The sequence below is a fragment of the Plectrocnemia conspersa genome, unplaced genomic scaffold (genome assembly GCF_051122295.1).
Source record: "Plectrocnemia conspersa isolate PC_06_02 unplaced genomic scaffold, ASM5112229v1 ptg000007l, whole genome shotgun sequence".
Taxonomy (NCBI): Eukaryota; Metazoa; Arthropoda; class Insecta; order Trichoptera; family Polycentropodidae; genus Plectrocnemia; species Plectrocnemia conspersa.
Window position 1 is genome coordinate 10096142 of NW_028277171.1, and position 20152 is coordinate 10116293.

The 20152-nt window shown below is 34.1% G+C and overlaps 3 protein-coding genes across 4 annotated transcripts; 2 read left to right on the forward strand and 1 right to left on the reverse strand.

The window, feature by feature from the left end:
- The first annotated feature begins 467 nt into the window (after nt 1-467).
- Nucleotides 468-4576, forward strand: LOC148233895 (spliceosome-associated protein CWC27 homolog). 2 transcript variants are annotated; one of them, XR_015810221.1, is made up of 8 exons: nt 468-592; nt 687-795; nt 1180-1431; nt 1580-1763; nt 1822-2184; nt 2244-2441; nt 2519-4281; nt 4344-4576. XR_015810221.1 is itself a non-coding variant. In XM_088188706.1 (8 exons), exons 1-8 carry the CDS (start codon nt 551-553, stop codon nt 4504-4506), a joined length of 1446 nt encoding a protein of 481 aa, XP_088044832.1. In that variant the 5' UTR covers nt 468-550; the 3' UTR covers nt 4507-4576. The 2 variants fall into 2 exon arrangements, 1 of the variants encoding a protein (XP_088044832.1); XM_088188706.1 differs by having other exon boundaries at nt 4147-4281.
- On the reverse strand, nt 4507-11890 carry LOC148233896 (E3 ubiquitin-protein ligase UHRF1-like). Its single transcript, XM_088188699.1, has 15 exons — nt 11710-11890; nt 11488-11641; nt 8542-9046; nt 8336-8473; nt 7971-8170; nt 7800-7900; nt 7271-7475; nt 7024-7197; nt 6828-6954; nt 6612-6761; nt 6414-6552; nt 6070-6343; nt 5802-6001; nt 5636-5734; nt 4507-5567 (listed from the first exon to the last, which is right to left on the reverse strand). The coding sequence occupies exons 1-15, from the start codon at nt 11863-11865 to the stop codon at nt 5418-5420; spliced, it is 2772 nt and encodes a 923-aa protein (XP_088044825.1). The 5' UTR covers nt 11866-11890; the 3' UTR covers nt 4507-5417.
- A 1248-nt stretch (nt 11891-13138) lies between these two features.
- Nucleotides 13139-19938, forward strand: LOC148233897 (WD repeat-containing protein 48 homolog). Its single transcript, XM_088188844.1, has 3 exons — nt 13139-14889; nt 14963-15187; nt 17918-19938. The coding sequence occupies exons 1-3, from the start codon at nt 13204-13206 to the stop codon at nt 18008-18010; spliced, it is 2004 nt and encodes a 667-aa protein (XP_088044970.1). The 5' UTR covers nt 13139-13203; the 3' UTR covers nt 18011-19938.
- Nucleotides 19939-20152: the final 214 nt, after the last annotated feature.

The window sequence follows — 20152 nt, forward strand, 5'->3', positions numbered from 1 at the left end:
GTCTTGAAGCAAAAATAAACACCCAACACAAAGACAAGAACTTAGGCTTGCCGGTTTGTAAAAACCGGGTACGGAGAATACAAGAAAGAAATTATTTAGCAACATCACTTTCACACAAATACATTTCTTATTCTACCTATGATATTGTTGCCTTTATAAATGAAAATAATTTTGGTTCTGTGACGTGACGTACGGGGGTTAGGTGTGACCCTTTGTCACATAAGAGGGGGTGGGTTAAAATTTTACGAAAACCCTATGACGTCATTTTTGAAGCCGCCTGACGACAAAATTATATATTTTTACATATCGTTCAATATTACCCCATAAATTATTCAATGAATAAATAAACTGTTAATATAACTCATTAAAAATTAAAAATATATAATTTAAATATTGCCAAATAAAGCTTAAATTATTTTATTTTATATTTAGATAATAAATTATACACAATATTGTAATATGGCAGCATTGATAAACGTCAAATTTGAAGGTTATGTTTTGATATTGGCGTCATATTCATACATAGCCGTTCTCTTGAAAAACTTACAAAATGAGTAATATTTACATCCAAGAACCACCAGCTCTTGGAAAGGTATCGTTTTTATGTAGTCTTCTGTTATGTTATATTATAATTATCTATATACCAATATTTTATTGTTTAACTTAAATACAATACAATTCCATAGGTTCTACTTAAAACAACTGTCGGTGATATCGATTTGGAACTATGGACTAAAGAAGCGCCGAAAGCATGCAGGAATTTCATTCAATTATCTATGGAAGGATATTATAATGGTATGTGTAATATAAGTTGACCAGAAGTCCTCCCCAAAAATTTTGCCCTCCTTTGACCTCCTTGAATAAAAATTTTCGAAATGACATTTTTTAGCTCTTGCAGCAATTTTTCCTCAAATAAAAAATTCAAAATAATCTTTAAACAAAAATTTCCAAAATGACATTTTTTAAGTTCCAACAGCAATCTACCCTCCTTTATCTTCTTCAAACAATAATTTCCGAAATGACCTTTTTTAGCTTTTGTAACAATTTGTCCTTGTTTGTCCCCTTCAAACAAAAATTTCCATTTTTTGAATATATATTATACCCTTGTATTATGAATATATAAATTGTATCTTATTTTATATATATTATAAATATTAAGATTCCTATTATCATTTTCAGGCACAATATTTCACAGAGTCGTTCCTGATTTTATAGTTCAGGGTGGAGATCCTAAAGGAGATGGCACTGGTGGTGAATCAATTTACGGTGCACCTTTTAAAGATGAATTTCATACTCGACTTCGATTCAATCGCCGCGGTCTTGTCGCAATGGCAAATGCTGGAAAAGACGATAATGGCTCACAGTTTTTCTTCACGCTCAATACGACTCCGGAGCTTCAAAATAAGCATACTATATTTGGTAAAGTCACTGGTAAGTCCATATGTATATCATATTTATTTGCATTTCAATCTTTTTCAATGGAACATTGGTTCGAGAGTAATAGGTAAAATTAAAAATAGTACAAATTTCACTGTTGAATTTGAACAAAGCACAGTAGTTTAGAATTGTTTATTTTCAGGCGAAACAGTATATAATATGTTGAAGCTGGCTGAAGGTGACATAGATCATAATGAAAGGCCAGCTTACCCTCATAAAATAACTGGATGTCAAGTTTTAATCAATCCATTCGAAGACATCAAGCCTAGAATTAAAGAACAGGACGAAGTCGTACAACCGAAGAAGAAAAAAGAAAAAGGTGTTAAGTAAGTATTGATGATAAGATGCTTTTCTTATTTTATTTTAATTTAATTATTATTTTAGAAATTTCGGTTTGCTTTCGTTTGGTATGGAAGCCGAAGAAGAAGAAGATCAATCGACAGAATTCAGAGGCAAACCAAAGTCTACTCACGATTTGTTGGACGATCCTAAGCTAAGCAAAGATTCTGCAGTGGAAGTTCAGCAATCGGATGGTGAAGAAGACGATGAGGAAAAATTATCCGATGACAACATCGAAGAAGAGCCTAAAATGACAGTTGAAAGTGTTAGGAATAAGATGCTTCAAAAAAAGGCAGATTTAGATAAAAGAAAGAAGATAGTACAGCATTGTGGCGAAGACAAAAGCGATGAAGAAATCGAAGAATATTATTTAGGAAAAGATAAAGAAGACGCTAGGAAAAAGAAGTTGTAAGTCCATTTTTTACAATGACATTTTTGTCACATTATTCATAAATTTATTTGTTTAGGGATGATCTTCGCAAAGAAGTAAAGAAATTGAAGAAGGAAATGTCTCAAAAAAACAATCCAGAAAGCGACGACGATAAAAAAGATGACAAAAAGAAGCAACATCACAGTAAAGATAATGAGATGGTGCAACAATACGAAGATGATCAAGAAAAGTACAGAAAGAACATGGAGAAGATACCAAAGAAAGGAGCTTCCAGGTTAGTTATTCTTTTACTTAATTATAAATAGAAGAATTGTTGAAGAAGAATTTTTCGAGTCGGATCTTACATTGCAGAGAAGAGCATAAAGCATGGACAAAGAGACTGTACGAAAACACGGGCATATATCCTGATAATTATACAGATCCAAAGTTCTTAGAGGAGATGAAAAAGAATATCAATATTCGCAACGATACGTTTCTTCAAAGTGCTTTCGGATCTTTGAGGATAACGCAGAGACTCTCCACGATCGTCATATTCTCTTTGATATTCACGTATTTGTACAACGAATGGATCAGTGCCAAAACGGCTTTTGGTTTATCTTGTTTAGCCACTTTCCTCGGATACTTGCTATTCTTATTAGTAATTAAATTTAAGAAGAGTAAATCTTTGAATGTTTTGGAACATCTAAAGATGGTGTTAATTTATCTAGTATTTGGTTATTTATTCTCTCCGATATTGCATACGCTAACTGATACTGTCAGCACTGATACCATATTCGCGGCAACCATATTTATGATGGTGTTACATATGATTTTTTCTGATTATGGTATATCTGTGGCTGTTGTTTCAAATTCCTTATCTATAAATTCTGCAATATTCGGATCGATTTGCTTAGCTTCAAGATTATCTACTCCCTTCTGTGCTTTTGTGTTACTAACAGTGTCCGTTCAGGCTTTCGTATTGTCACCGATTTTAGTGCGATTGGTTTGGGATTCTCGTTATTATGTAATCGTGTTTAGTATGACCGTTATGATCTCGTCTATTTTATTGTGGAACGTTTCTCAAACTATGTTTTTCTTTTTTATATTGACACTTTTATTTGTCAATGTATACTGTCCATATTTGTTTATCAAATGGCAGAAGTATAAAGATAATATTTACGGACCTTGGGACGAGGCTGTGGTGCATGATGCTGATGATATATCAAACTGTGTCGGTGTAAAATAAAATTATTTATATTATTAGATTTTGTATTAAAATTTTGTTACCTGAATAACCTAAGATTGATTATAAAATAAAGTATCGATATAGAAAAACTTTATTTTAATTTTATTAATTTATGTTCATTTTTAAGTTCAATATTTCTTCTTCCTAAGATATCTTACTTCGTATTGGTAATTATTTTGTTGGAAACATGGAACATCTGTGATGCATCTTAGCGTTTTTGATTGGAATCTTCGAATTATTTTGATATTTTGAACCCCAATTTGTTTTGCGTACTTAAAAAAATTTTAAATACTACCTCTAAGAAGGGGAACGACACAGGATGTACGGAGGTATTAAGTTTCATTGCATTTTTTGTGTGCCTGCAAGTGATCCATTTATAAAAAAATCTGAGACATTCATAGATTTTATTTTAACAGATAGTCAAAAATAATATTTTATTTTGTCCCATGGAATATTCCGGAACTCGCTGTTGACACAAACTAGATTATTGACAGCATCCGTCCGACTTTATTTGTATAGTTTTGGGTCTATTTTATATTTCAGAAAATCTAAAAAATGAGGCTATAGATAAGAAAGCCTTTTCTTCTTGTGGCGAAAAATTTGGAACTATAATTATTAAATTAAATCCGATTTTGGTTCATCAAGAATTATAAAATCACTGATTTGACGTAAATTCACAAACTGCAGACTGTTTAATTTTTGCTCTTATCCAATTTCTCATGGATAGTAAAAAGATAATTTAATATTTTTATAGGGAACAATTTACACTCGCACTCTTAAATAAATTTAAGAAAAAATTGAGTTCGGCCAAAGAACAGTATGCCGAAAGTGAAGAAAAGAAGAAAGACATAGTGGACGATTCAGAAGATATAGACGACGGAGACGATTGGTATGTATACATAATTAATATTTATTTTATAAATTATTTAAAAAATGTTCATTTTTAAACAGGTTGGCCCATCAACTTCACTTTGAGGAAAAGGGTGCTATTATAGCTAAGGACGCTTCGACGAAAGGCGACGATTGGTATGACATTTACGATCCGAGGAATCCAATCAATAAAAGAAAAAGGGAGGCAAAGGACGGACAGTCGGGTTCCAAATCAAAAAAATGATCACAACTTTATATGCATTATTTATTGATTACTGTTAAAAAATCATTAAAATACATTTTTTCAGTTTTTATTTATTTGTTTTCAAAATTAAAGTTTCTTCCAAATTACCGAACATAAGACATGTTGCACTAATGAGAGTTTCGAACTTAATTATGGTGCAACGAAAACAAATCATTCTTAAGAATCTTCAGAATTTTATAATTAACTGTAATAAAATTATTTTGGCAAAATAATTGTTCTGCAAACGTCAGTTGAATAAAAACAAATATGACTTTTAAAACTTAACTTTATCGATAACTTAAATTGACCTCTAAACAATGAAAATAAATAAACAGTATAAGAGAGGTAGATACAACGTATAAAAAAACGAACTTTCAATTTCAATCGAATGATACACGAAAAGGTAAAAATTATTTAATAATAGAGGATAATCTAAAGTTCTGGCTTTTGTCACAAATATAATGAAAGCAGCTTCTATTGTGAAATCAACAAAATTTTGATAACCCATTCGTTCAATCTTTAATTTGAATTATATGCAAAAAATGCATCTCGACCAGTACAATTCCATTAAAAATTCTTCCCACTCGAAGTTCCATTATACATCTTACAAAAATAAACGGCACAAATATATCACATTTAGATTATTCTAAACGACAACACTGATTGAAAAAATATATACTAAAATTGAGATTACTCTCCACTACCAAATAAATATTTGTACTCAGCTACAATACTGTAAAATTGCTATCGTATTGTTGAACCCATCATAAGGGAAAAGTATAACGAATACAGTCATACGTACATATATACAATGAAGTAATTCTAAGAAAATTATTATTAGTGTAAAAAATAATTGAAATCTCGTACAAAATGGAAATGTTTGAGCACACTAGGTACTAATGTAGTTTGGATTATTTTCTGCCTGCGTCATAACCCGGCATCACAGCCCTGAGCGCCGTCTGCAGCGCCTCGTTCAAGTTCATTTCTTCTTTGGAGAGATCCGTTCTGCAATAAGGACATTGCTTTCCTTCCGTGGACTTAAAAGCCAGCTTCAAACAACCCTGTGAAAGTATAAAATTATTTAATCAAAGAAAAACATTGAGAATGTTCTATATATTTAGATACTCACAGTGCAAAAGTTGTGTCCACAGCTCGTCGTCGCCGGACTCGCTGCCAAATCTTGGCATATGATGCACAAGAACAGTGTAGTCACTTTGTTAATTAAACCCTAAAAGAAAAAAAATATTCATACTTTCTAAGAGCTATACATATATATAATTAAATTTTTATCTTACCTGTTTTCCTTCATGTTTTAAAGCAACGAGACATTCATCCCATAACTTTTTGTTTAGTTCGTCTTTTTTAACAGTTTCTATATGTGTAGATAAAATTTCTGGTTCCACATTCTCGTTTTGAGTGAAATCCTTTGAATCGCTTTTTTTAGCTGCAATAGTAAACGGATTGACTGAATTTGGACTTACGGCTTCAGATTTTCCTAAAATAAAATTATTAAATGAATCGACAAAAATATATATATATATATATAGCTAATTAGGAACATACGTTTTCTTTTGGGCGTCACAAGTTTTTTCTTATTCTCCTGCTTTTCACTATCATCATTGAGCATAGATCTTGTCCTCATCTTCTTTTTAGGCGGAGAGTCACACTCTATATCTTTACTACTATTATTGTTCTTTTTAGATTTACTTTTCTTATTCTCGTCTTCGTCTACATTGACTCCGTTACTTTCTTTCAAGACTCGCTTTCTCTTCTGAGATTTATTTTTTTGTTTTATTGAAAGCTTTTCTGCTTCAGCTTCTAGATAACCATCCGGATACTGAAACATCAATAACATATACATATATTAATAGCAACTACAATTGAAAGTCAGTTTCATTAATAATTACCACAATTGTAAACTTTTTAGCGTTTTCATCCCAAGGAGTAGGATTTGGATCGTCTCTCCTCAACATATACTTCCAAACTCTGAATCCGGACTTGCCGGTCTCCGGATAGTATTTTACAACTTTGTATATTCCATCATACCTGTAAAATAATTACTTATAGTGATTTAAACTAACATTAAAAAAAATCATAATAGATACCTTATTCCTTCTTTAGGAGCATATGCAGGGAAATGCTTTTTCATTTTATATGATCGCGTGACTCTGACTGGTTTGCCATCTCGCCAATTTTCTCCAGCATCAGCTCCATCTTCGCTAATCTCTTTAACGGCGCAGTTCTTAGCTAAGGCTCTAAATATTATTTTATTAAATAATCTATTTAATAAAGCCTAGATTATTCTAAATTCAGATATTAACCTATTTTCTCTAGTGAGGGTTTGATCACTGGACTGATCGGCTGTCCTTCTATTTCCAGATAGATCTCGTCCTCCACTTCCGGTATAAGTAAATTCAAAACCGTCGTCCGTATCGTCTTCATAACCACCTATAAATATTTAACAATGTATATTTATAAAAAAATACATCCAAAAACAAATAAAATAAATATAATTACCTGATAATACTATACTATAAGCCCCGTCGACGTCTCTTCCGTGAATTCCAGACACAGGTGGCCTATGAACGCCAGATTCAGACAACTGTATTCTAAATCTCCAAGCCATTCCGACTTCGATACCAGGTATCGGTCCAAAATGATTGGCTGGCATAGAACATGTTTGAGTTTTTCCTAAAATCGGACACAAGCATGTTATAGTTTAATTCTGGGAGCCTTTAAAGCGTTATCTTATCAAGTTCCTTACCGACGCAGGCCATTCCTCGCCCCCAATCTCTTTTCGTTTTACTTCTATTTGCTTTGTGCAGCTGCTTGGCCTTTCCAGGTGCTATCACGTCTTCGGGATTTCTTCGGCAATTCGGACAATACCAGTCCTCAGCAGGCAACTTATCCAAAACTGGCTCCAAGCAAAACAGATGATATCCAGTGTTACACTCATCGCAGAGGATGATCTACAAATATACAAAATTAATACATTTTTATTAGTGCTAATACATCTTGAAACAACTGAAAAAAAATTTCAGTGTGATTTATTTGACAGAATGAACAACGTAAACAGCAGGAAAATAATAATTCAGAAAAGTTTAATATTCCAGATTGGAATTGAGATGATTGCTTCTTCCGTGATCGATTTTATGTTGCAACGTCGCTAGTAAATAATCCAAAACACTAGAAAATAATTCAATAAAAACAATATTGATATAATATAACTGGAAACAAAACACAAGCAAATCCGAGCTAGTATCAAAATATTTAGTTGAGTTTATTAATACTACCTTATCAGGCTGATTCTTTCCGGCACACACAGTACATCCGCAATCTCTACATTTAGCGCCAACGATATCTTTGCATTTTGAACAATGGTACGGCCGCTTTCCTAAAATATAACATTTAAAAATAAAAATATAATCAAATCGATCAGTACGAACCAAAAAATCAGTACATACTTTTCTCTGTTTCAGTCAACATTAACTTTTCATATGCTTTGGTTCGATCTCTCAAAGGAATGGCCGTTTCAATATCGTAAATTTTTTCGGAGGTCTTAACTTTTGTGTCGTTGATTAGAATGTCTGAGCCTTGTTTGATAGCGCCGTATATTTCGAAGCTCTTACGCATAGGTTTAAGCTCGTGTATAATAAAGTCATACCTGAAACAATCAATTGAATTAAGCATTTCAAATGATTAAACTTGTACTTTTTTTCAAGGATATTTGTGAATAAAATGGATTGGAGTATTACAACATCAACAAGTTGGTATAAAGAGGGAGAGCAGCGAGTTGTGAAAACCAAAATAATTTAATAAAAATAATTACCAAAATCCAATCTCGTGTGTTTCTTCAAGATTATAATTCAACATTACTATCTGATTGATATACAATTCTTCCATCTTCAGCTCTTTTCTAGCTCTCGGTCTGATCTGGGATACTTTGCTTTCAACAACGATTTCATCGCTATAAAATTACACAAAAATAATATAACACTATTACCAATGATTTATATAATAATTTAAAATACTCACTCATATAATTGAATCTTAAAAAGCAAAACTTTATCTTCTCTTTTAATAATATCTTCCAAGCTCTCTTCTTTTTCAATCTCACGACTGATTTTGATCAAGCTGTTCTTTTCAACACTCTTCGGCGATTTGCCAAAGTAGTCGTGTATGCTGCCTTTTTTTGGAGTCGTATCGGGTGTTTTAGATTTTTTGCCTTTGGAAGCGCTAGTCGGCGATTCTTTCGCTTTGCGGGCCCTCGTGCTGGACGTAGATTTGAACGTTTCCGAATCGAGAGATTCATCGTTGGTTTTATTGGATTTAGAATTTCCGGGTGATTTTGGCGTACCGTTTGTATGTTTTGCGGGTGATTTAGAAGTGCCGTTTGAAAGTTTCGACGGAGATTTGAATTGGCTTTCCTTAGACAACTCTTCGACGATTCGCAGGATCTTGATGATTTTACCTTCTAACCAGCTGCCGTCTAATTTCACATCAATCAGATCACCCACTCGGTATATATCACTCTTTGATTCTGAAAGCGAAAGTAATAAAAAAAATCACTTCTGTAACAAAATAAAAAGTTGTATGTGCTTAATGTACTTTGAGTGTTTTTTACTATGTATACTACTCCCACTTAGAACATCTGAAGTTTTAAGTTTGAATCTTAATTTGCATAGTAATTGTTATCGTTTCCAACTAAGTTAGATTCATGCATGATGCAATATTTCGTATTCAGAAACTTGATTTGCATATTAACTGTTTAGTCACAGAATTAATATTTCAGAGATATTTTCTCTTCAGTGGTGTTCAATCTCTACAGAGCATTTAAGCAATTCTTTTACTTGAAGAATAAAATAAATTAATATGAATCTCTATTAAACTGTTTATAATATGTTGAAGAAATTTACAATGACGCCATGATTTCAGTAAAATAAAAAATAGCACGTTAAAAATAAATTTAGGAATTCTGTTGTTAAAGATCCAATCCAGAGATCCTGGACGTTTTGCGATATTTATAAAATTCCAGGATAAACAAAAACCCGAAAATTGCAGGATTGCTTTTTTGTCAAGAGTTTGTGGCAAATATTAAATAAACCGGCACTTGTCATGTGAGAGATCACTGGATGCTCACGTGTAATAAATAGCCATTTTATGGCGCAAAACACAATTGTAATAATGTCAGAAATGTAATTAATTTTATTATTAAAATTAATCTAGAGAACGAAAAATATAAAATAAATCATAACATTCTAGAAGTTAATGTATTTTATGTTTATTAAAACGTTGTCGGGTTCATCAACTGAACCACTCCTCTATTCACAATTGGGGGATTAATGCATTCTATAATCATAAAAAAGAGCAAGTTTGACTTGCGATAGAGCATTTTAACCGTTGAAGAAAAAATGTATTTGTTCGTTAAAATGAAACACCATAGGAGACCTCTTAATGGATTAAGGTATGCGCCATAAATAATAAAAGATTAAATATCTATCGCTTTGAGAATATATAACGTTCGCAACTGTTTCTAATCTATCTTATTGGCCAACGGCAATTTATTTAAAAATTACTCACCACCTTTCTATTGTATAATTGGTCATCCACAAAAACTACTATAGAGGGGGACCATGAATATAAATACTGAAACCCTGGCAGCCAGGAACACTTGCCTCAGATAGTTCATCTGAGGACTCTAACACTTTGTCTGACATATTTGAACATCCACCCGAAATTCAAGAGACTCCCGATTTGGATTGCAACCGACTGAATTTCAGACCAAGAAAGATTGCAGAAACCGCCATTTCTCTCTTCTCATATATAAATCCAGCTTGAAATCCGGAATCCAGAGCGAAAATATTTACAAAGAAGTTTAACAATCGTCAGTGGGTTAGAACAGATATTGTGGAGCAAATTAATTTTACAATGCAACAAATTAAAATACTTGTCTTAAATAAATGTTCACGTTTCATTTAGTACAAACATTTATTCCATAGATATCGACACAATAAAATTTAAATTTCAAGTGTAAACCTACATTACCCAATGTTTACCACTAGATGACGAAAAATTAACATTTTGACTTGAAATCGCTTTCAGTACAAGCATATTTTTTGTAGTAAGATTAAACTTTATACATTTAAATCTCAGTATCTAAGCCTTTCTGCGCCTTAGGCGTGTAAACTTGCTCTTTATGTCTGAGCGCACGAGGTCGAGCATACAAAGCGCTTCACTTTATATTCGTTTTACTACCTAATATCAAGTGTTTTGTACGACGTAAAATGTTTCAGCACATAGTGACAGCTCTAAAGATGATAAAAAAAATTAGGACAGGATAAATTGCAAATATCGATTTTACAGAGATCTAAATCAAAGCTTTGTTTGACTTTTTTTTAATTTTTACAATATTTTTTTTTTTTTATAAAAGCTAATGTGACAATCCTAGAATCGTTTTTTTCGTCCGCATTAAATTTGCTTATACCTTTTTTTTTATAAAATATGTAAATTCTTTTACGAAATTCTATGTGGCAACCCTAGCATTTTGTTTTAATACGTCTGTATTAAATTAACTTACATTTTTCCCCCTAATATATGTATGTATTTTATGGCTATATTAAATAGTTTGAGGCATTTAAAAGGTTAAAATTCGTCTTTGGACAAGTATATCAACCTCTTTGTTGTATTTGCAGGATCCATAAAATATTTCAATACATAAATGAAAACGATTCAACCAAGCCTAGTAACAAGCGACAAGAGTATTTTTTATTTTAGGTAATTGGAAAACCAGTTTTAACCGGTTTCTGAAAATACTGGGATTCGAAAACCGGTTATTGTATCAACCCTAATAGCGATGGTACTTGGCACTGTATATTCAGAAATAAATATTGAGTACCAATGAATGTTACAGTAATTATATACCACGTTTCGTTTAAAATTTGAGAGTAACGGAAATCCATTAGACGCAATAGCCGATGATACCTTCGAATTGAAGTTGATTCTCCGCTTCTCCGTCGCTCTTGGACGCCTCGGATATGGCTTCGCCTTTATCTTCGTCGTCAGGCCGTCGAGGAATCAGCTGAATGACGTCGTTCAACTTGATGTTATAGTCGTGGAAAGTGTAACTGTCCTCGAGCTGTTTACAATTCGTACGTGTTTACTTAGATTTATGGCTTCACAGACAAAGAGAAAGGGGAAACGTACCAGCTTGCCGCCATAGAAGAGCCTCTGGAGTCGGGGGGCGATTGAAAATTTCTCCTGGACTTTTGCCCGAAGTGTCTCGACGCGCGAGAGCCTCGAGGGCAGCGATACGACAACCTCGCGGGCTTCGGCTCCGATCACCCGTACTCGGACGTGCATCGCGAACTCGCGCCAAAAAGTGACTACTGCTGAATGTTGCCGCGCGTCAAAATACAATTATTTATATTTTGATCATTTGGCTGGCAGTGTTATAAATGTTTCTACTGTTTGCAAAGTACCGAACTGTCAAGTCTTAAAACAAAAGAAGAAAATAAATTACAATTATATTTTTAACTTGTATACGATAACTGCCGTCAATTTTTATCATTATCATTTAAAAATATATTATGCAATTATGTTACAGAATATCATATATAAAATAAAATTCAAAAATCGTAGCTTTGTTAAAAACGCATAAAATGGAATAAACAGTATTTTTGTTTCATTTTTTCTTTCTTTATTGATGGTTTTATAGACACGATAACTGCCGCAGTTTAAAATTTGTAAGCGTAGCGCCAATATTCTAAAAAAATACTAAAGCATTACTTCGTTAAAAAAAAAAGTATTAAAGAAAAAGAAAAAGGGTAAAAATGAATTTAATAATAAAAATTACAAATAATGTATTTTATTAAAAATAATTAACTATAAAATAACCTAGAGAAAGCAGTAACATAGTGAAAATGGTTCATAATTTATAATATTAAGGCTCGTTTTAAAATTGTGAATTTTTGAAAAAAAAATAATTAATGATTTTAAGTGTATTGTCTTCGATTCAAATATATGTTGTGCACAGTATTGAACAACATAAGCAGTAAACTATATCTTTGATTTATTTCTGAAATTAAATTTTTGAAGTACTGTTATTATTGGTTTTCCATATCTTTTCAAAATTAATAATATCAGCAAATTATTTCAAACATAAATTCAAATATTATTTTAGTATGAATTTTTTGATTAAGTTGTTAAATTTAAGTTACAAATATAAGCCAAAGGCAGTAAAATTAAGTATATAATGATTTTAGTAAAAATTAAAATTTCTTAAAATTATTCGTTTATTACAAATCACGGATATTAAGGTTATTATAGTCCTTGCACCATTAAATTATGTATGAAAGCTTCAATATAATTTTAAAATTCGTGCCGGCTATTGGCAAAGTGCAAGTTCATAAAAATTATAACATGTTCATAATTTTTTATTTGTTTTTATATTACACCATTTTCTTGGTTTAACTGATACTTGACATAGGAAATTAAGTTTCTTTTATTGTTTAAAGTGAAATATGTTTTAACATTTAACATTAAAATGTTAACGATGTTTATAGTAAGCATATATTGCGCAAGATTTTCGAACACGCGCGCGCACCTGGACGGCGAACTTTGCGTTGGGACCTCCGTCGTCGGAAAGATGCCGGCGCCGAGGGTGTCCGCCGTTCGTCTGTGTTCGTATTTTCGCTCGTGATGGCGGGCCACAAGGGCGGCGGCTGCCGCAAGAAGACGCAGGTGTCGCTGGTGATCCGCGGCGAGGAAGAGCGGCGGCATCGTGCGGGCGTGAGCGCGCTGCAGCTCGACCCTCTGCAGGGCAGGCTATACTCGGCCGGGCGCGACTCCATCGTCCGCGTCTGGCACACGCAGCCCAACGCCCAGGACCGTTACCTGCAGAGCATGGAGCACCACACCGACTGGGTCAACGACATCGTCCTGTGCTGCGGCGGAAAGAACCTCATATCCGCCTCCAGCGACACCACCGTCAAGGTCTGGAACGCCCACAAGGGCTTCTGCATGTCGACTTTGCGCACCCACAAAGACTACGTGCGCACCCTGGCCTACGCCAAGGACAAGGAGCAGGTGGCTAGCGCCGGCCTGGACAGGGCCATCTTCCTCTGGGACGTCAACACCCTTACGGCGCTCACGGCCAGCAACAACACCGTCACGACGTCGAGCCTCAGCGGCAACACCGAGTCCATCTACAGCCTGGCGATGAACCCGCCCGGCACCGTGCTCGTGAGCGGCTCCACCGAGAAAGTGCTGCGCGTGTGGGACCCGCGCTCGTGTTCCAAACTCATGACGCTCAAGGGACACGCTGACAACGTCAAAGCTCTCGTCGTGAGCCACGACGGCGCCCAGGCCGTCTCCGGAAGCTCTGACGGAACTGTTAAACATTGGTCGCTCACTCAGCAGCGGTGCATACAGACCGTCCGGGTGCACACTGAAGCTGTCTGGGCGCTCCTCGCCACCGACAACTTCGCGCACGTCGTCTCGGGCGGCCGCGACAAGAGAGTCGTCATGACCGAGCTGAGAAATCCAGAAAACTACGTCGTAGTGTGTGAAGAGACCGCTCCCGTCCTCAAGCTATGCTTCACCGCCGACCACCAAGCCGTGTGGGTCGCCACGTCCGATTCCGACATCCGATGCTGGAGGCTGCCTCCTGTTAACTCCCTTGGCGTCGAAGGATTCGCCACTTACGCCAGTCGGGCTCAAGGCCCGATCGCGGAGATCCCCGGAGGCGCCGCCATAAGACACTACCAAGTGTTGAACGATAAAAGGCACGTCCTCACCAAAGACACCGATAACAAAGTCACTCTGTACGACGTGTTAAAAGCGGTCAAAGTCGAAGATCTGGGCCAAGTGGATTACGACGAAGAGGTGAAAAAGCGATCTAAGATGGTGTACGTTCCTAATTGGTTCAACGTGGATCTCAAAACGGGAATGTTGACCATTCATCTGGGACAAGACGAAGTCGACTGCTTGGGGTCGTGGGTCAGCGCCAAAGAAGCGGGATTGACTTCGGACAGAGATCAGAAAGTTAATTACGGTAGTCTTTTATTGCAGGCGCTCTTGGAGAGGTGGAGTCATCCCCAGAGGGTGCCCGCCAACGCCGAGACTGGCTCTAAAGTTATAGGAAATACGTATTTCTCTGTGCCTATGCATACTCCGCTCATTTTCAGCGAAGTCGGAGGGCGAACTCTGTACAGGCTGGCCGTCGGCGACGCGGGAGGAGAGACGGAGAGCGTTCTTTTGAACGAGACCGTTCCTCAGTGGGTCGTGGACGTAGCCATCGAAATGTCCACGCCCAAGCTAGTTAAATTGCCATTTTATCTACTGCCCCATTCTAGTTGTCAGTCCAAACAAGACAGGCAAAAAAAGGTTCGTCATATATAGCGATATATAGCGATATGCATATACATACCGTACGTTTATTGATTCGTTTCGTTTATAGGATCGTTTGATAGCCAACGATTTTATCCAGTGCCGGAAAGTCGCAGAACACGTATTAGAAAAGATCCTCTCCGGATCGGACAGCGGAGTAGCGTCGTCGTCTAGTCAAAGCCAAAATACCACTAATTCTAACCAGCAAGCGACTTCTCAGCCTAGACCGGCAGCTAACGGAGACAGTCCCGGAGAGGCTCCCGAAGATAAGATCGAATTACTCTGTTGCGAACAAGTAATATTATCAAATAATGAAATTCCTTTATTTTTTTTTTATCATAACATTTAACCGACAGCTCAGGTAGAACCTACCCGTCATGTTCCTTGATGGTAATCTGCGAAATGGGTAGAATCTTATTTTTAAATTCTGATGTTTAACAACCGATTCTGTAATATCTAGCTATAACTAAGGCTTATTGTGTGGAATGTTTGTACTACCGTCTTTTTCCGAAAATAAGACACCGTCTTACTTTCTTTTTTGGTCCGAAATATGAGCTAGGTCTTATTATCGGGGGAGGGCTTACTTTTCACGTACAATAAGTAAATTTATATATTCTCGATTAATATTTATTTTTATATAGGAATTTTACATTTATTTCAAATTTATTCAAATACAGTCATTTCATTTTCTTTTGGAACATAGTCATAACTAATCAAATTCTGAATTCCATCCTGAATTTCAATCGCCATATGTTGGCGTTCATTTTATTTTAACTAGGGCTTATTTTCGGGGGAGGGCTTATATTCCAAAAACTCCTGAAAATCACGCTAGGGTTTATTTTCGGAGGATGTCTTATTTTCGGAAAAAGACAGTATATAAAAAACATATTACGATTATATTGCACTTTGATCTCTTTTCCTTTGAATAGAGATTAAACTGCTTTTGTGTACATGCACGCATGGAAATCGTAAAATTACACCATAGTCATTAATCATAATAAATTAAATTTACTCCACATTAGCTGTTCTAACATGCTGACGTTAAGCCTTTATAAAAAATATTTTTTAATTAAAAATAAAACATGAATTAAATAACAACAATTTCAAGTATGCCTGTACAATTTGTGCAATAGTGTTATATGGTTAGAATTTATATTAAAAGTTCAGAATATAAGCGGCCAGAATAAATATTTGATGGTCAGAATTTATATTAAATAGTTATTGCTGTAACACTGAAGATTGGTACAACTGGTCGATCTGTTGTTGCACGTCGGCAGTTCATTATCATTATCGAGGTGTTATACGAGGACCGACTTACTTGGTTGGGCTCGCGACATTGTCAGATGTCAACACAATAAGCCAAGCGAGCTCTCCACCGCCGCTCCCGTTCGTTCCGACCGTGACAGTATTCCCGCTTCGTTCGTCGCTGTGAATACTGTCACGTCCTACATACAATATAGATTCATTGAGAGTTATTCATGAGGTGTTCACTGTTCTGATCAATGCTCGCTTTCTCGCATCTAACCTGTCCAGCAGTTTAGTGTGAGCGACATATTTTATAATATATTTCTAAAATATATATTTTACTACCCATTTGTATATCAATGTTATAATATTTTTTAAATTCACATATTTGTCCTAAATATAATTCGGATCAACCTATGTTTTTTCTGACCATATGCTAATTTTATTTTAAGTATTTGATATTATTCTGACCCTGAATAATATAATATTGACCATTCATTATTTTAATGTAAAGCGAAAAGAATATCGTTATATTTTATAGTGAGAAAGAACTTATTTGCCAAAAAAATATATAATATTTATTCCGAAAGATAATTTCAAATGATATTTTACTGTCGAATAGGGACAGCTGATCTCTTCTGATAATTCCTTGATAGTTTTCTGTGGATCTGATTCTACCAGTGAGTTTAACACGTCCTCATTGTTTTTTTGTGATCTTCCTAATTTCGGTTTATCTTTTAGATAAGATTATTATTATTGTTTTTGAATTGTTTAAACCAACGATGACATTTACGAATCTGAAAAATACCTCCGTGGGTTTCACAAATGCTCTCAGTAACCTCTTAGTGCTTTAATCCCTTGTCAAATAAAATCAAAATACATCGCAACTGCTCCTCAATCTCTGGCCTCGAAAATGAAAAGAACGAACTGAAAACAGTAAAAGTATGAGCAGAATTTCAAAACAATAATGCTGACGTACTTACTCGACCGCAGCCGGAAACAATATGACTTCAAAACAACAAACAAACAAAAGAAAACGATATTTCTTTTTGCTTTACTTAATATATTTTTATTATGACCATATGATATTTTTATTTTAACTATTTGATATTTATTCTGACTTAATTTTATTCTTAATTTTAAATTGTAGCCAAGGGGAGGGCTACAACGTCCTAGCCTTCGAATCGTATCGAAGATAGAGTTAAACTTTGCAGATTCGCGATGACCGCTTGGATCGAACGGTCTTAAGTAAAAGCAGTTGCTTTTTTCGGGCTTCTAAGTAAAGTGTCGGTTGATTCGGCTTCGCTGGATGCGAATTCCAAGTCTGATGCAAAGTGATAATCCAAGTGGAAGTTCTTTTGGTATATGCAAGCTTTGAACGAAAGTGAAGATGTATGACTGCATTCTAGGCTTGAGAAAAATGCAGATGATTCAGGGCGGATAATAAATCTTTGTTTTTGTTTAATTCATATCTTATTAAAAATTTTGGTGTATTAAACGTTACAACATATGGGACTCGTTTGCGATTGTGTAAATCTGGTAACATCAGTTAGGCTCTGCAATTCAGAGAAGTTGTGTCTGTTGTTGCCTGTAGTGTGAATATTACTGAGGATGGTCATTTTATGTTGGGCTAAGGCTCAACAAAAGCACGTATATAATAAGATTGTTAATTTTAGACCATCTAAAATGTATTCAGATCTAAGAAAAGAAAAAACTAACTCATTTATATATCCATTAGTTTTAAATTATATATTGTTTATTAATATATTTTATTTATTAGGTATTAGATCCCAACATGGACTTGAGAACGGTGAAACACTTCATATGGAAGTCAAATGCGGAGTTCACATTGCACTACAGGACACTGAAGTAACGATTAGTCTAATGCCATGAAAGGCAATCACCACAAGGAGAGAATTTGATCGTATTGCCGCGACTGACTTCTCGTAGCTAAGGAGACGCATGCGGTATTTAAAGGATTGCGATATCCTTTAATTTTACAGCTGCTCAGTGTTAAACGAATGAAACCGATTGTATTTTTCTTTTTATAATATTATATATCTATCGTTGAAACGACACGCTTTGTTATGATGTGTTATAAAATGATAGGATATCTATCAAGTTCAAAAAGCAATCTTTAATAACCATATCAAAATGATGATGGGCGAAAATATTAACGATTCTGTTAACTATTATATATATTATGCAAATATATAAATTTATCATCGAACGGTGGGGTTTGTAAAGTTTTCGGTTATTAAGCTGCAAATATGTATATAATGCGTTAGATTAGCCTATTATTTATGTACGTATGATTTGAAACGATGAAACATTCTATCTATTGATACACATACCAAGTTTTGATATGATTCAATTTTTTTTTTATAGAACGTTACAAATGTTGCTTATTTCCTGATTATGACATTTTGTGATGTAATGTGATATTCGCATAGACGAAGTATTACTTTTTATATTATTGTATCTGATGACGAGAATGATGGTAAAGCTTATAGACATTCCTGATTTCGGAAGCAAGCTTACGTTTTTCGCATTGAACTTTGGTTTAGTTTCAAAATTGTTTTACCGAGATCACTGTGATATTTAGCTTTGTTAAGGTATGAATTTATTATTTGTACGGCGTATGTCGTAAATCAAAAGCTGCAGCTTAAATCGATTGGATTTTGTCAATTGTTCAAATTAAATGTATGTATATAATATATAACAAAGTATATTTGCATTTTTTAGAAGATATATATGAGTGCATAAAGGGAATGTCTGACAGTTGAAATATTTTCCACACTAATTAATATGTTATTAACGCTTCTCGGTACACTTCTTTATAATAATGTTTTTAATTTATTTTTATAAATTAATTTATTTTATGAAAACAATTTGTTTTGTGAAAACAATTTATTTTATGATAATAACCAATTTATTGCGCTTCTTGGTGCCTGTGCAAAATATAGTATCCTTTTTTATTTGACAATTTCAGGCACTTACAGAAAATGTTATATGGTATTTGTTTTGTGTTCGAAAAAAATCTGATGTTCATTAACAACCAAGTGTTGATTAATATATACATTCATTGTGTATCTTTCAGAATCAAATGTTTTTAGGACACTTGGTTATTTCAACATCTTGTCATTATAAATGTTAACCTTTTCGTATTTTTTTTGCATGATCGCCCAGAATTTTATTTCATCTTTGAAAGCATGTTTTTTTCTTTTAGACAATTTCATGCTTGCGATACAATTTTTTTCATGTGTATTTGCATGATTCACCGGGAGGCGGTTAAATCAAAATATGGCCTAATATGAATTTATTTTAATATTATATTTTTTTCAATAGGAAGTGTTATCTAGTCTTCAGACATAAGCTGTAAAAATAATTTTGTTTATAAAAAGTTTGTCAGCAACAAACATCTTGCAATGTTTGAAGCTTTTTTATAGTATATTAATATTTTAGCAAACCGGACGTTGTATGGTTTGCGGCGTATACGTCGAAGTGGCTATTGATTGATTTGTAACTATGAATAAAATAGCATTGTTAAATTGTTAAAATGAGTAAACTTGTAACAAATATATACTTTTTAGTTATGCAGTGCCTCGTTACTTTGTTTTTCCTTTTTTATATATTGAAAAAATGTTGTCTATTGAAAGATTGTAATTATTGAAATTGTAGATTAATTGCATGCCATTTGATGTCATGGACATATTTTGGTATACATGAATAATTTAAATCTTGTACATTATTTGTAATGATGAATATGGAGAAAGATAATATATTATTTTTTAACTTCAACTGTTTTTTTATTTAATACAAAGTGTAATGAGATTTCTTTTCAGGCTTTATTTAATTCTGAATGTTATACTTTGAAAGCATAGTGAAATGTGAATTATTTAGTTACTAAGTTAGATGACATTATGCTTATTGTGTACTAAGAGACCAATATACATTATCATTACCATATAAGGCACTCTCAATACAATATTCACAACAGAAGAAATATTTCATT

Bases quoted from the DNA above. Each gene is read 5' to 3' on its own strand.
- LOC148233895 (XM_088188706.1), top strand. From the start codon at position 551: ATGAGTAATATTTACATCCAAGAACCACCAGCTCTTGGAAAG. The intron at 1,432-1,579 runs GTAAGTCCATAT...GTTTATTTTCAG, and splicing joins TATATTTGGTAAAGTCACTG to GCGAAACAGTATATAATATG. The intron at 4,282-4,343 runs GTATGTATACAT...ATTTTTAAACAG, and splicing joins ATAGACGACGGAGACGATTG to GTTGGCCCATCAACTTCACT.
- LOC148233896 (XM_088188699.1), bottom strand. From the start codon at position 11,865: ATGCACGTCCGAGTACGGGTGATCGGAGCCGAAGCCCGCGAGGTTGTC. The intron at 6,955-7,023 runs GTAATTATATTT...AAATATTTATAG, and splicing joins TTATAGTATAGTATTATCAG to GTGGTTATGAAGACGATACG. The intron at 6,002-6,069 runs GTATGTTCCTAA...ATTTTATTTTAG, and splicing joins TGTGACGCCCAAAAGAAAAC to GAAAATCTGAAGCCGTAAGT.
- LOC148233897 (XM_088188844.1), top strand. From the start codon at position 13,204: ATGGCGGGCCACAAGGGCGGCGGCTGCCGCAAGAAGACGCAGGTGTCG. The intron at 14,890-14,962 runs GTTCGTCATATA...TTTCGTTTATAG, and splicing joins AACAAGACAGGCAAAAAAAG to GATCGTTTGATAGCCAACGA. The intron at 15,188-17,917 runs GTAATATTATCA...TTTATTTATTAG, and splicing joins AATTACTCTGTTGCGAACAA to GTATTAGATCCCAACATGGA.